Below are 16,329 nucleotides of genomic sequence, written 5' to 3'. Positions count from 1 at the left end.
CCGGGGATGCTGTCAGGGCGCCGCCGGGCGGAGCTGCTGGAGGCGGCCGTGGGGAGCCGGGGAGCGGCCGCGGGAGCTGCTGCCCCGCCTGGCCCAGCCGCCAGCCGGGCGGGCCCTGCCCTGCCCTGAGGTCTCGGAGGCAAGTGAGGGGCTGAGGGGCCGGGGTGAGGATGGGGGGGGTGAGGGAGAGGATGGGGGGCGCTGAGGGGGTCGGAGGGGGAATAAGGGGGACTAAGGGGGCCTGCGGGAGGGCTGAGGGGGTTATTGGGGGGATCAGGGGGTTATTGAGAGGATCAGGAGGTTATTGAGAGGATCAGGGGTTTTTGGGGGGAATCAGGGGGTTATTAAGGGGATCAGGGGGTTTTGGGGGGAATCAGGGTTTTTTGGGGGGAATCAGGGGGTTACTGGGGGGCTGGGGGCCGTTCAGGTGCCTGCTCGGGGCTGGTGGTTTCCAGAGGCACGGGGCTGGCCTCCCAGGCGCAGCCCTCAGCTCCTTCTCCATCCTCGGTTTCGGGCTGGTTTCAGCCTCGCCAGAGCGGAGTGGGCGAGCGCGGTTTCTCCCAGGACAAAGCCTATATGGTTTTGAAGAATTTGAGGGCGATTTGAAGTATTGTCTTTAAACTTTCAGCGCGATTTTTTTTTTTTTTTGCCCCCACAAACATCCAGCTTAGCCCAAGTCTAACCCTGTGTGCTTTCACTGCAAAGCTTATATCATCGCTGCTAACCTAGCCGTTTAAGAACTTAAAGACCGTGGTTCTGTTAAAGCTTTCTGCTTAAAGTATATATTTTTTTGTATGTACCTGGAGCTTGTGCTGTAAGGCATCCCTTAAGAAAACCAGGAGTGATTTGGAGTAGTCGCAGAAAACGTGACTGAGGCTAACTCGGCCGTGTTATGGTACAGTGACACATGGGTATCGACTGTCAGTCAAGGCTTAACCATCGGATAGGCTGTTTAGTGCCAGGCAAACCCATATTTTACTTACAGATTTATTTATGTTATGTTTAGAATATATAAAAACTCCTTCCCTGTGGAAAACAGTCTGGTGGATTATGGTTTACGTTTGATAAAATTCATTTGCATGGAGAATCTATGCTTACAAATGTCTAAAAGATACATATAAAATTGATTAATTAATGCTTTACCAAAACAAAACCACAATAATTTAACTTCAACATTTTAGTTTGAATCGTTGATATGCATGTTCTCCCATTGGTGGGAACTGGGCATTGTCAAGCTGGGCAGGTTCATATCATTATTCTTCCATTAATAATTTAATTTGTTATAAAGTGTCTACTCTGCAACTTTTAAGGCTTTTCACACTGCTGTCTGCATTCAAACAGCTCAGAAGTTGGACATGGTTATGGAAGCAGAATATTCCTGCTGAATCCTCCATGAGTACTCAAAATTCAAGTTCACTGTTGCAGCTCAGTAGATGAGGAGTAGGGTTTTGGTAGGGCAGACACTCGCTGTGTACTTGCATTTATCCAGCTGTGGGAGTGAAAGCTGTGTGCATTTACAGGTGTTAAAGGAGGAAAATAACCTTGAAGACTGGGCAGAGGATAGAGACTAGTTAGCAAGATGGAACACCTTTGGGAACTTGTAAGGTTGAAATATAAAACAGAATCTAGAAGTGGCCAACATGATTTAATTAGTTCAACACTGAATAAGGGTGTTAAGGAATTTATACTTTGTATTAGGACCCAGAACATGGTGTTGATTTGAACCTCTCTCGGTCCGTGAGGCAGCAATGAACCATTTGAGAGATGTCTGTTTTGTATCCTAGATACAGGTAATTGGAAGCATGCTAATTGGAAAGCATTAATAATTTTATTATTTGGCTGTTATTCATCTAGAAAATTAGAAAACGTTTCAGAAGACTTGTAAGCGTTATTATTGGGAGAAACACTGCAGTTAATTCATTCCATTGTGAAATACTATGTGCCATCCAACAAGAAGACTTAGAAGGCTGAATGAAAATGAAGGTGGAAATCATAAGAGTGTAAAACAGTATCTGTTTTTATAGCTCTATGAATATTCCTAAGAAAGCCAATTAAAGAGCTAAGTGTCAGAAAAACTAGAAGTGTGTATTGGTAACTGGCTTTTTAAAATACGGATGTTTGTGTCAGAAGGCAATAGGTGCTGCGGTTCACCTGTCACTTTTCAGCACTATGAGTCCATACAAAAGCCTAGCTATTTGAGTGAACATAAAAATCGTCCATTAGTAACATAAATGAATGGTATTTGTTATGTAATGTAACACAGAAGTGTACCAGGAGAATTTTCTTACCTGGTGGTTTGCTCTAAATTTCTTTAGTGCAATAAAATTTTAACGTGACAGCATGTTCCCACTTAAAGGAATTTTGCTTTTCAGGAGGATGGAAATACTGATCTTGCATTATAATACTTCATAAACAGCAACAACAACAAAATTTCAAATCAGATAACTATTAACTGTAATTTTAGAAATGTTAAAATTCTTTCATTTAGGTTTTGTTCCCGTTCTCAGGGTGGTGGTGATAATGATAGCTAATGTGTGATGATGACCAGAAGACAAAGCATGTGAGGACATCATAATTGGGTGTAGTCCAAGTGAGACAGCGAGTGGACGTATCGGATGGAACCCATGCAAATGGAAAAATATAGGGAAAAATACAAAAATATTAAAAGAAATGCTCATATTTCTTAATATAATCCTCAGGGACATACATAACAATCAGTGAGATCATAAATGTTTTGATTCATCGAAGGCATGGCTCTTCCAGTTCAGTTTAAGTCTTGGTAGCCCATAGGTGGGTGAAAATAGTTTTCCCATTAGCTTTGTTACAGTGCAGTAATATTTGTTATGGTACAGACGAGAAAGACACAACAAGCAATTATTCTGTACGTTTCATATATATGGAGATCTACCTGCTCAGGCATGATCCTTTATGCATTACATTCTTACTTATACTTCAAGATAATGGTGTTTTTCAGTATCTTCTCACACACTCAGGTGTTTTGTTTTTTTTTTTGGTTGGTTGGCTTTTTTCCCTGAAAAATACACTAATGCGTTTCTGATTTCTGGATTTTTGTTTGGATTTTCTATGTTTATTATGGAACATTACCTACTGCGTAATGAAACCAACTAATTGAAATGTACTGAAAAAAGACATTTGTTTAAGTGTTTAAGTGTTTATTTGTTTAATGTGTTTAAGACATTTAAAACAAACTGATATGGTACTCATGCATTGCAAATACCACTCTTGTTATTTTCAGTGTATTTGCATCCTTCAGATGTCAGTGAAAAAGTTGGATGAACTATGATGTATTTAAATGGCTTCGGCAGGAAACCTGGTTAGAATATTTAAGTAATATTAAGTAATGAGAAAAACAGCTGAGCTCCAATGCTCTGAATAATATAGTTAAAGATGTTTTTTAGTTAATTTTTAATTGAAACTTGCTTTTTAAAATCTGGTACGAGCATTTGGCTTCTATTTATTTTTTATTATTTTAGCAGCATGTAGAACATAATGGGACCACTGGTGATTGTTCATTTTGTTTGTTTTTATTGTTATTATTATTATTTTTTTAAATTCTGGATGCAGACAGCACGTCATTGCACGTGGGCAAGAATGGAGGAAGGCAGTCTGTAGTCTCGTGCAAAGAAAGGAAAATTCGGTGTCAAAGAGGAAGTACAGAAGTTGTTTGTAAATAAGTATGTTACTCCCCTACACTGGGGAAGAAGTCTTTGTCTGCATTAGTGATATTTATTTGCGCTAACTTATCGTGGTCAATGGTGTTTATCTTCGGTATCCAAAAAAGCACGTCAGAGGAAGGTATCTGCAATAATTAAAAATTGCCAAATGGATTTCTTTGAAATGTCATTTGTGTGTGCATATTTTAAGATCTACATAGAGTCTGATGGATTGCAATATTGGTACTGTGTGTTTGTGTGTGTGTGTAAGTTGGTACCTCTTTAAGCTATTTAGAGTCTCTTTACTGAGGAAATTGTATTTGTTGTTGTCATGTTGATGTTTTGGGGCTAGTGATGATAGTGGGGGTTGGAATTAGATGGCCTTTAAGGTCCCTCCCCCCAAAAAACATTCTGTGATGATGGATTTTCTTCCTGTAACCCTGCTGATTTCGATTCACCTGCATTTATTTCAGTTTGTGTATTACAGGTTAAATAGTATCATGCTAAATGTTGTTTGAGCAAGAAGAGTGTTGTTGCCTACAATTACTGCTGCAGAACTCTTTTGCAGCTCAAGAGTTCATAAATACAAAGACCTGAAAGGCTCAGACTCTGGATTTTCATGGTGTTCCCTTGCTTTTTAGCTGAAAATGTAAAACAGTACAAGATTTGCTAACATGTCCGTGTCTTGGATCTCGCTTGAAACAGCAGACTGAGCCTGTAATAAAGAGGCTTTTTTCATGAGCTACTGCCAGTTGCTAAAAAGCAGTTGTAAAAGCCTCACTGAAGCCCACCATATTTAAACTCTCACAAAGTCTTCTGACTACCTAATTTTGCAGTATTTTACTCAATTATTTTAGCATCACCTTTCTTCAGTTGGTCAGTATGACCAGCGCTTCTGCAAAATAGAGTGGGACAAGATCTGAGTTCTGACCAAATTCCAGTATACAATCCAAAAACCTACTAAGGAAACTAGTGGCAAAGGGGAATGGTGCCAGCAATATTTTCTGTACGCCACTGATTGTGGTAAAGTAGCTTCTAGCTTGGTTTTAGGGAAACAAATTTATCACCATTATAACAGAGATTCTTTTTTTTTCCTTCTTCTTTTTCCTGTAACTGGTATTTGTTATTGCACACTGAGAGCGGACTCTTAATAGGTTTACGAAGGAAAAATTATAAATCTATGAATATGATCCATACATTCAGATAAGAAGCAATAAAAGGATATAGTCATCAAGTTCTCACAGTACTTTTAAATAAGCTTTTTATTAATCTTTCAACAGACGTTTGGAAGTGTAAACAATGGAGGACGAGGCAAACCAAGTGCAATCCCTGAATGAAAAGCAGGTGCCGAACTCCGAGAGTGGTTATGTGTGGCACGTCACCGATATGAATCGACTGCATCGTTTCTTGTGTTTTGGTTCAGAAGGTGGTACTTACTGCACCAAGGAGCAGAAGCTGTGCTTTGAAAATGCAGAAGCTTTAACAAGGCTAATTGAAGAGGGTAGAGGTTGTGAAGTTGTTCAAGAAATAAAGACATTCAGTCAAGAAGGCAGAACAGCAAAACAGGAGCCCCTGCTTTTTGCTCTTGCAATCTGTTCGCAGTGTTCTGATGCAAAAACAAAACAAGCCGCGTTTAAAGCTGTTCCTGAGGTGTGTTGTATACCAACTCATCTCTTTACTTTCATCCAATTTAAAAAAGATCTGAAGGAGGGCATGAAATGTGGCATGTGGGGCCGTGCACTGAGGAAAGCTGTTGCAGATTGGTACAATGGAAAGAATGGCATGGCTGTTGCTTTAGCAGTTACAAAATATAAACAAAGAAGTGGTTGGTCTCATAAAGATCTCCTGAGATTGTCCCACCTAAAACCTGCCAGTGAAGGTAATATGCTTTTAATTTCCCTAGAAATACTATGTTTTAAGCCTCTTATATTTATTGTGGAACTATTTTGGAAACACTGGTACCAGTGTAGAATGATGACATATTGGTGATCATATCCTGGAACTGAGTGATCACATCAGAAATATAACTGTTTATCTTCAGAGGTAAACAGGGTTTATTTCTTGTTTTGCTCTGCGCATGTCAAGAAAAGGTAAAATAATACAATTCCCTCACTTTGTTGCTATCTAGCTTACAAATGATGAAATAAACTTTTTTCATCATTTGGGAAGATCTGTTGGTTTAGAACGAATTAGGCTCCTGGCTTATGAAGAGAATAAAACAGCTGTTCTAACTTGTATGGGGATGACCTCTTTTAGCTGGTCAGCAGGTCTGGGAAATTCCATTTATGGTGGTGGTGGATGTTTTTAACAAAAAAATGCTCTAACTTGTTTGCTTGCCAGAAAGATAAATGCCAATATGAAGAAGGTAATCCTGACTGGAAAATATTTTTCTATAGGAATTGCTATAGTCACTAAATACATTACCAAAGGGTGGAAAGACGTCCAAGAAGCTTATAAAGACAAAGCAGTTTCTGCTGAGACTGAAAAACTTCTAAAGTATCTGGAGGCTGTGGACAGGGTGAAACACACAAAAGATGAATTGGAAGTTACTCATTTAATAGAGGAATATGGTCTGGTTAGAGAACATCTACTGACAAACCATCTGAAATCTAAAGAGGTAGGTAAACTTCAGGAGCTTTGTATTCTCTTTAGAGTTAACACTTCTTAGAGTATTACGTCTTGATTTCCATTAAAAAAGCCCTTATGGTTTATTTTTTCCAAGTTTATTTACACAAGTGGCTAATTTAAAAATAATAAATATCTCTTTCATTTATTTTATAACTTGAACGTTTATTTTAAAATACAGTTATTTAATGTGCAGATGTCAGTTTTTGTACTTGGGAATCTCATCTTTTTTTTTTTTTCTCCTTCTTTGATCATAGGTTTGGAAGGCATTGCTGAAGGACATGCCCATTTCTGTATTATTGAGAAATTTAGGAAAGATGACAGCAAATTCAGTGCTTGAACCAAGAAGCTCAGAAGTGGCAATAATATGTGAAAGACTAAGAAATGAGAAATTATTAAAAAAGGTAAGAAATTTTTCATGATTTTTACTTTTAACCCCTTCTAACTTGCATTTCTTCAGGCAACCTCTTTACAGAATAAAAGAGAGATTATTTTTAAGAAATGTGTAGCTTATTCTTAAAAAACACCCAAACAACAACAGAAAACCCACGCAACAGTAGTGGAATTACTGCCCCTTGATAATAAAACTTTAATTTCTCATTTGATTTTTTTTGCCCCTATTTCCAAAACTTTACAAATGAAGTGTATTGACGGCTAGGTTCTTTTCTTAATTTAAGTTTGAGGCAAGCTTTGCTTGTTGGGTTCATCCATTGCTCCTGAGTGTTGTAATTTAGAATGAACAAACACAAAAAGTGAGTGGAAGCCACTCTTCTAGGATCCTAGGAAATGAATGAAGAAACTAGCACAGCAGCTGAGAGAAAAAGTGACAAGGAGACTGGCTCCTTTCAGAGTGCTTTATTTTTTTCAGAGGTAATGCAATAAGAGGGAAAAGAGCGTTCCAATAGAATTCATTGCAAGATTCTGGAACGGGAATGAGGTTCATCATTGGATGATGATAAAGAAGCTACTTTACCTGTAACTGACAGCTATCAGTTCATGCTACAGCTTTAAAAAAGACTGCACAAACCTTTTGAACAAATTGAAGTAAACAGATCTTGCAGTAGGATCTTTTTAGTTTGTGTTGCCTTTTTTGTTTGTTTGTTTGTTTGAGTTCATACTACGTAAAACTTACTGTTGATTTATTTTGTCTGTAGGGTAGAATACATCCATTCCATATATTGGTTGCATTAGAAACCTATAAAGCTGGACATGGAAACAGAGGGAAGCTTTGGTGGCGTCCTGATGAAGACATTTTAGAAGCTTTAGATGCTTCGTTCTACAAAACTTTCAAGGTAATAAATAAAGTTCTTGAATTCACTAAGCTCTTTGAGAAGTCTCTTTTTTTTTCTGAAAGCTTATAAAATAATATAGAAAAATTTGTTGGGTGGATAATATTTTGAGAACCTCGTAATAAAAATCTTAGTAATGGGGATTTTATTAAACAGAGGACAAAAACAAAAATAAAAACAAAAACTGTCATATATTCAACTTTTGGCAATGTTATGGTCCTAATGTTGCCCCAAAAACAACTAAAAAAAAAAAAACACACCACACTTCTATGATTGAAAGTAGAAAAAGAAAGAAATTAATATATTATGTAGATATTTTCTTATTTTTTTCTTTTTCTTTTAGACAATTGAACCGACAGGGAAACGTTTCTTACTTGCAGTTGATGTCAGTGCATCAATGACCCAAAAAGTGTTGGGCAGTGTGCTGAATGCTAGCACGGTTGCAGCGGTGATGTGCATGGTGAGGCGTTAAACTTCTTTTATTTGTAGCTGTTTGCAGCTTGAGCTTCACTTTTGATACAAAGGTACTCTAAAACTGGTTAGAAACCAGAAGGAAGTTGATATATATAATTTTTTGTTATTATTTTTGCTACCGAAGGTGTGGCTTTATGGTAGACCAGATGCTTAAAGCAGCCAGATTCAGAAAGGTCACTTTAAAAAAGCTGGTTTCCAGTTTTAATCAAAGTGGTTGAGGCTGCTTTTTTACCTATTGAAACTGAAAATACATTGGGGAGAAAAAAAGAAACAAACAAACAAACAAAAAACCAAAAAAAAAAACAGAAGCATTGATAATTTAATACAGATTGGATTGAGGAATTTTGGGATAATTTGAGCTATCAACACTGACTTTGTATCACAATTGCTTTTACCTCAGTTTGATATTCTAAAGCTTCTTGTGCATTTATATTAGAGTGGAACTTGTTTGCATTGAAAAATGTTCAGTGTTTTATGTCAAAGAGGGGAGAGAAGAAATAGGAAAGGATTTTTAGTTACAGTAATGAGAACATTTCTGCAGCTCTGATTTTGCACTGTCTATTCACAGTAGTATTACGAAGTATTTAAAGTATAGAGTGAAGCTTTAGCGTATATAATGAGCCATGCTGACTTACATACAAAAGGGTATGATGCCTCTTCAGCAGGGAATGCCTTGATTCAGTCAGGAAAAGTTCTAAATAACATTTTTATTTTTCGTCTTCCTCTTTCTCAGGTTGTAGCACGTACTGAGAAGGATTCCCATATCGTTGCCTTTTCACATGAAATTGTCCCTTGCCCTGTGACAGCTGATATGACGTTACCTCAAGTTTTAGTGAAAATGTATGAAGTATGTAAAAATAATTGAAAAAAATGCATTGCTTTTTTTTTTTTTTCTTCTAGTACTGTGATTAGTCTGTATCTGTATAGTAGAATGCTGTGTATTTTTTTTTCTCCCTTTTATTTATGGGAAGTCCAGCAAATGTCATTATTTCAACTGCCTGAATATTAAATAAAGTAATTTAGAATGGCATTGCTAGATCACAATGGCTTAATTTGAAAACAATAACTTCAGTTATGTCATTATTTTATTTATTTAAGTGAAATGAATGAGTGAACTGTTGTTTTGTTGTTTAACAAAGACAATTCTGTATGTGTTATACTACGAGGCTCACATAAAAAGTAATTTTCCATGAGTTACTAACTTCTGTAGTAATGTGTTCCATGTATACATATATATTTTTTTTCCTTTTAAGATTCCAATGGGTACGACTGATTGTTCCCTTCCAATGATATGGGCTCAGAAAACACAGACAGCTGCTGATGTCTTCATTGTATTTACTGATAATGAGACATTTGCTGGAAATACTCATCCTGCAACAGCTCTTAGAGAGTACAGGGAGGTAAATATGCTTCTGAGTGCTTGCAATTGATGAATGCAGTATAGAATAAACACTAGTTCTCTACATGTTTTACAGATTAAACAAGTTGTTGCAATCTGCCGTAAATAATAATCTCGATATTGTTAAAAACATAAATTCTATGCTTAGGCTGAATTAGTGGAAGTAATTGCTCACATTCAAAGCCATTGAATTGAAAAAAGGATTTGTAATTAACCTACTTTGCTAGCTGTACTTGCAATATCAGTGAAAATTTGTTTGGTATTGAGACAGTGCATGAATTTCTACATTCTATAATTCTGTAATTGATTCTGAATTTTATAATTGATGAAATAATTTTTTTACAGGAAGCTCTTAAATAATGGTACTGTGCTCCCAGAATTAAATTCAACTTCGATCTCTGTATTAGATCTCACAAACATTAAACAAAGTAATGAAGACAAGTCTGTAGGGAAACACTCAAGAGGATAAGATGATAGGTACCATGTGAACAAAGCCCTATATGTTTTAAAGTGGCTATGTATGCTGTGGAGCTTTGCAATTTTGAAACAGAACTAAGAAAAACACTTCCTACCAGCACACTGCTATTAAAAATTATTTGAACAGCAAACAATCTTTTAGGCTTAAAGGGAACTATTTCTAAATTAATATATTTTAAACTGCAAAGACAAGTATGTATGGACACTGATCTTCATACCATGTCCACCCATTTGAAATTAATACCATAATCTTTAACTTGCCCAGTGAAACCTTACCACAGAGTTATTTAGTTGAGATTAGCTCCCTCCCACTCCTAAATTTTTGCTTTTAACAAAGAATTCCTGTACTCTGGCCTTAATATCACTTGCTTTGTTTTAACTTACACATGACTGACATGTAAATCAGCTCATTTAGCTGAGTTGTCCAGGTCACAGCTGCTTTATTTGTTCAACCAACACTTGGACTCTTTGCCTGAGACAAAAACATGCTCCTTGATTCGTGTTAGATGATTTGATTATTATTATTGAAAGTTTTCTCTCAGAATGATCTTCAGAATAGCAAATGCAGTGTTTACATTTGAAATCTATAAATCTTAATATTGCAGGGAAGTTTTGCCAGTAGCATTCATTGAAGTTTATTTGTATTTGCTTAAATATAACTGTTTTACTGCAACTTAAGTACGGTGTTAACAGGCAGCCTGCAATTCTTGTTACGGCATACCTAGGTTCTATCAGTATGCCTCTTCAGACAGTGGTTTATGTATGCCAGATAGCAAGATTTGGCCTCTGTCATGTTTCATTTACTGTATATGTGTGTATTTCTGAAAATATTTTCTGTTCTTCCTCTAGAAAATGGGTATTCCTGCTAAATTGATCGTATGTGGGATGACATCAAACAGCTTTACGATTGCCGATCCAGATGACAGAGGCATGTTGGATATATGTGGCTTTGATACAGGAGCTTTGGATGTTATTCAGAACTTCATTTTGGATTTGATTTAGCATTCTAGGTATCTGCTCTTCCCAATGGGTCCACTGCTGGCAACAGACTTTTCACCTTGGGAACTCCCAGCCAAATATACTTTATTAGAAAATGGCACATCATATACATATCAGAGCGTATCCGTTTTGCGAAGGGAAAACAAGAAAAGCAGATGAGACACCGCTTTTCTCTTTTCTCCTATTGCACACAATTTGAAATAACAATGGGAAGTTTGTTAAACGTAGCTACAGGGTTACACAACATGTAATTTAATTTCATTTATAATAGATTATAAATACTGAGATTTCTTTTTCCCCTGTTGCTGTGGAATGCTTGTTTGCAAGAGTGAATTGATGAATTATTCCTAGGATGGGCAGGACAGAAAAGTGGTTTTAGCTTTTGAATAATGTTAGTTTAACAACTAACATTAGTTTAGAGGGATCTTTCTTTAGACTTTTTTTTTTTTTTTTTTTAAACAAATAACTAAGGTTCAACAGTTTCCATAATTATACTTCAGATCTACAAAAGAAGTATTTTCTGGCACATGTGAGACCATGTAACTGTGATGCAGTATAAAAGTTACCCAGTGAGATTTTATACTGACAAAACTGAAAGTGGAAGAGCTCATGCTCATCTTTTATTTAGATTATTTGGATTTTCGAGGATAAAGTAACTCTTTCTAGAGAGAGGGGTAGTTTCTGTACAATGCAGTTTCAAAAGCACTATTTTAGATTTCATGTGCTTTGGTGAATATTCAACAAACCTTTTAGTAGCGAAAGGTTTTGGAAATGGCTAGGAAGCCACATTCAGTACATGTTGTAACTTCAGTTAGCATCAGCTCACTTTCAGTGAGGAAGATCAGCAAGTGCATGTGTCTTAGCCTACTCTTGAAAGCTGAGTAGCAACAACCAGAAACAAATGGCTACGTTTTCTTCAAAGGAATGTATTGGATGATACAAAAATCTTCCTAATGAGAATACTTCGTTTAAAAAAAATCTTTTTGTAGATTAACATTATTTCTGATTTCTTAAATTAATTCAATCTAACATTTTTCCAAACTACCTCCAGTTTATAGTGACCAATTCTTAAAAACTTTTATGAAGTGTACAGTTGCCTCGTTCTCAAAATCTTGTTTAGGAAGTGATTGAAACTGGATTTTTTTTTTTTTTTTTTAGTCTGATAGTAAGAGTGTGAGTAAATATGGAGAAAGCTAGTGAATATCTTACCACTTTGGAACAGGAACCAATAGCAATTCATGTGTATATGTATTTAAATCTGTGTGTGTGTGTATTTAGGTATGTGTGTTCAGGGGGGAAGTTAAAAGATCTCTTTCACAGATCAGTCTTAAAAGCTGAGAGCTTTTTTTCAGAGATGCTTTTACAACTTCCCCAAGATGTGTATGTCAGCCTCTTTTATGCTAATTCTGGCTGTTTTAAACAGTGAATTTGGTGTTAATTTGAAAATAATTATGGTTTATAAAGATTACCCGATTGTGGTAAATGACATGTAAGACCATATTTTTCTGCCTAAAAGACAAGCTTTTAAATGTAAAATTCAAGTTCATATTATACTTTTGATACTTGTAACACTTTTCATTATGCCTCCTACATATTGACTCGAAGTTCAAAGCTTGCATTCTGTAGGATGGTTATCTATTTTGGTGCTATCTAAAATGTGAGATTACATGTTACTGAAGGTATTCTGCTACACACTTACACACTACCTTAATGAATAAATCAGAACGGTGAAGGAAGCCTTTTCTGACACTGATGTATAGGAACAACTCGAGAGTTGTTTTAAATCTGTGGCTTAAAGAGCTGATGGTAAGAATGTTAGTTTTCAGTGGACATGAATGTAGTTACTTCTGAATTATCCCTGCTATTATAATACAGCTCTGATAGAATGCTTGAACACAGGACTACCACCAGCTTGTCAGGTGACATCCAGAAAAAAACAAGCGTTCCTGCAGAAACTGATAAAATAGCACTTTGAGTTTGAAAATTAGCCATTTCCTTTGAAAAACTTCTTACCAAGTGTAGTCTTCTTGCAAAATGAACACAAGGAATTTGGGGCGTAAATGCACTTGCTCACTACATGTAAATTATTTAAAGTAAATGCACTGATGTTTTGGAGTTGTTTTTGGTAGTAATGTGTTTTAAATGAGGCAATAGTCAAACACCTGAATAGATGTTTCCTATTAAGCTAGCGATGTTGAAAATAACTGACAGATAAGTATCTTTTGCAGGTACTTTTTCTTTTTTGAAGTAGTTTTTGTGAAGTAATAGGAAATATTTTGGACTAAATATGAAATGAGAAACCTAAACTGGTATTTCAAGTAACTTTTTTGCAGTCAATTGCATAAATTTACTGCAAATAAATATTAGACTAGTTATTAACAGATTGATTGAACAGTTATTGTAGCGATGCATCTTTGAAAGCAGTCTGGTTTAAAATAAAATCCCTTGAACTACAGTAAAAGTGAAGGTGAATTTTCAGTAGAACTTAGAGAAAATGTTGACACTAGATAGCTATGTGCTATGTTAAAGATAGTCACCCATGCTGGAGTACATAATTTGCCCCTAAATATTTACCATACCTCTGTACCAAAAAATCTTGTTAGATTATTGTAGATGCTGGTTTTCCAGTGTAAAGCTAGCACTGTTGAGATCATGTTGTCATCTGCTCCTCCTTTAAAGTTTCCAGAGAGAGGGGAAACTGAAGTAAATGCTGACAGATGAAATTTGGCAGTATGTTGGCCCTTGTTCCTCCTATTTTCTGTCTGGAGTTGGTTATTATCATACAGCAAGGGGCAAAGAAGACTGATCCTGCGTTTTCTTTTTCCATAGACTGATCTTTTTTTTTCTGTCTGTATGCTGAATTTTAGGGGAACTGTCTGACTCATTTGCTGTAACAAATTTCTCTTGATTTTAGTCTTTAGTTACTAAACAAATAATTTCTAGAACGATACCTGGACATGTGAAGAGGCAACAATTACTGTAATTTTTTTTAAAGGAAAAAAAAAACAGCTAAGACAGTTTCTCAGCTTTAGTTCAGTATACAATAAATAAAACCTTTCACTAGAGAGTGGACATGACTTTTTCAAGTTAGTGTTGTTTGCATTGGAGGAACACTGACTAACGAAAATGGGGCTATAATTGTGCACTACAGTTTAGTAGTGAAAATAGGACAGGAAAGATTTTAAAGATAGTGAAGTTTATTCAAAACATTAAAAAAAAAAAAGAAAAAAAAAACACAATAAAAATCTAAATGCAGAGTGCAGGTGTAGACTAGGTGAATGCAGGTTTCTTGTTATTTGTCAGAATTAACAGGCTTTCAGTTTGACTGTCATTTCACTGTGAGCCCCTGATAATTCTTAAGTGTTAGATTATTGTCTAAGACTGTAATGTTCAGGCACTTTAGCATAAAGAAAGAAGAAAAGGATGTAATGGTTGGAAGCACAGCAGAGGTAAAATGTTCTTCTATAATGGAGGGCTGTAACCAGTGGACATCAGAGGTCATGTTTCCGCGTAGCAGTGATACAGACAAGAATGTGGGCACGTGCTGCTCAAGATTTCTTTAAAATTATGCATCGGTATTGTGTGTTGAATAAAGACAGTAATAATTTTGCCAAGAATTAGACTTTTGTGCCAGGATTTTTAGACCTACAGCAAGGAAAGGGAGAGTTTGGGATGCTTGTAGAACTTCCTTACAGGTAGAACTTGGGGCTTAATCCACAGTTGTGTGTTTAATAAAGAGAGGCCTCAAAGTAGGTCTAGGTCCGAAGTTAGCAGTGCCAGTCTAACTGCCCAGTACACAGCAGCCTCTAATAACTGGCCATAAAGTACCTTGCTGCTTTAAATCGCTGTTAAACCTGTTTGTGAAACATAAATCATTGTGGGGACAGGACATTTGTTCTTTTTTGTTGTTGTTGCTTTTAAATTGGGGCCCACTAATACCCATTTATGGGTATGGCTTTCAAAGGCTATTCAATGAAGCGTATGTTCTTGGCTTAAAAAGTACACCAGCAGTTTTGGAAATGTATTTTACTAATGACTCTGTAAAAACACTAGGAAAATATTTTTCTCCATTGCAAAATGCTGTGCTGCTTAATCATGTAGCCACCATACCAAAAGCATTAGTATTGGTTCCGTTTATGTTGATTCTTCTATTACCCATTTTTTTCTGTGCTCTTCCTTTTCTCTGTTAATGTTGGCTTTTTTCTCCTTTTCCATCACCTCGTGAACCCAGACCTATACTTGAACCTCTTCTCACAAGCTCTTGTCCTTTCCTTTTTTGCCACTGTTCTAAATCTGCCATTTTGCTGTCATCAAGCACGTTAGCTTAGCTAAACAACTTACGCCAGCACTGATGTCACAGTATTTATCTTAACTTAAAAAGGGACAACTTTTTCACCTTCTTTGATCATATGAATCTCTAATAAGATATTTAATTTGCTGTATCTATCAGCTTTTGGTTAAAAAAGAAAGTTGCATAATTACAAAAGTGCATCTTTGTTTCTTTAAAAAATCCAACATCTGCCTGTGAAACTAAATGGCTTACTTCTATAAAACAACCATTTAAAATTGGCTTTTCAAATGTAAAGCTTCTTTCTCGAGTTTGTTGAGTGGGTCAGAGCTTTTCATTCTGTCGTATGTTATCTAGTTGTTACAAGCAGAATTAAGGAAACATTTAAATGAATCTTCTGGATGAGTGGGCAGCTTTTTAGCAATATTGAAAATATTGGAAGACTAGAATGTAGAAGCAAACCTCAGCAAAAATCACTTGTCTTGCTTGTGCTTTTAATCTTCCTTGTTTTTTTTTTAAGCATTTCATCACTTTATAGGGTTTATTTAGCTATTTGCAGTGGCTCACAGTGGACAAATACGCTGTAAGTAAATTGTTCTACTGGCTTTATTGCTGAAATGGTAGAGATTTCATCATACCCTGACAGAGTACAGTGTACAACGTTGCTGAGTAAGACTTAGGGGGAAAAGATAAAACAGTAGGACTATATTTTGTATGTGCTGCTCTGAGAGCTAGGACTTAAAATTAGCTAATTGCAGCATAAGGTATGGTGTCTTTAAGTATGTGTGCTTACATTTGGATTTATGATTTTGATACTGTAACATGTGGTTTCTTTAGGTATTTCTGCATTCTGAATTTAAGTTTAAATAAATATATTTGCATATATATGTGTGGTACAGTCAGAACTTTTACAAATACTTCATTAACAAATAACGAATGGAAATAGCTGTTTTCCTAATGTTACCAGCTTTTTAGTTAAGCACAACTATTTACAATAAAACATCTATTCTGTTACATTCTCATATAAAAGCGCAGTTCTACTCTCAAACTAATTCCGTATAAGGAATGAAGAGATGAATGCATTCACAGCTCTGTCTGCTTAGT

The 16,329-nt window shown here is 36.1% G+C and overlaps 1 protein-coding gene across 3 annotated transcripts; it reads left to right on the top strand.

The window, feature by feature from the left end:
• Positions 1-2: 2 nt before the first annotated feature.
• RO60 (Ro60, Y RNA binding protein) lies at positions 3-16,196 on the top strand. Of its 3 annotated transcripts, none has more exons than XR_014317989.1 (9): positions 3-139; positions 4,955-5,553; positions 6,071-6,291; positions 6,557-6,703; positions 7,454-7,591; positions 7,932-8,048; positions 8,796-8,902; positions 9,316-9,462; positions 10,788-10,922. XR_014317989.1 is itself a non-coding variant. In XM_082765548.1 (9 exons), exons 2-9 carry the CDS (start codon positions 4,974-4,976, stop codon positions 10,938-10,940), a joined length of 1,617 nt encoding a protein of 538 aa, XP_082621674.1. In that variant the 5' UTR covers positions 3-139; positions 4,955-4,973; the 3' UTR covers positions 10,941-16,196. The 3 variants fall into 3 exon arrangements, 2 of the variants coding, with proteins under 2 accessions (XP_082621674.1, XP_082621675.1); XM_082765548.1 differs by having other exon boundaries at positions 8,796-8,909; positions 10,788-16,196; XM_082765549.1 differs by lacking the exon at positions 3-139 and having other exon boundaries at positions 5,196-5,324; positions 8,796-8,909; positions 10,788-16,196.
• Positions 16,197-16,329: the final 133 nt, after the last annotated feature.

This window comes from Aythya marila (assembly GCF_965140915.1).
Source record: "Aythya marila genome assembly, chromosome: 8".
Taxonomy (NCBI): Eukaryota; Metazoa; Chordata; class Aves; order Anseriformes; family Anatidae; genus Aythya; species Aythya marila.
The sequence above is the reverse complement of the archived record's forward strand: the minus strand, read 5'-3'. Positions and strand labels throughout refer to the sequence as shown.

Coding starts and splice junctions, on each gene's coding strand:
- RO60 (XM_082765548.1), top strand. CDS start 4,974: ATGGAGGACGAGGCAAACCAAGTGCAATCCCTGAATGAAAAGCAGGTG. Junction 7,592..7,931: donor CGTTCTACAAAACTTTCAAG/GTAATAAATAAA, acceptor TTTTTCTTTTAG/ACAATTGAACCGACAGGGAA. Junction 9,463..10,787: donor CTCTTAGAGAGTACAGGGAG/GTAAATATGCTT, acceptor TTCTTCCTCTAG/AAAATGGGTATTCCTGCTAA.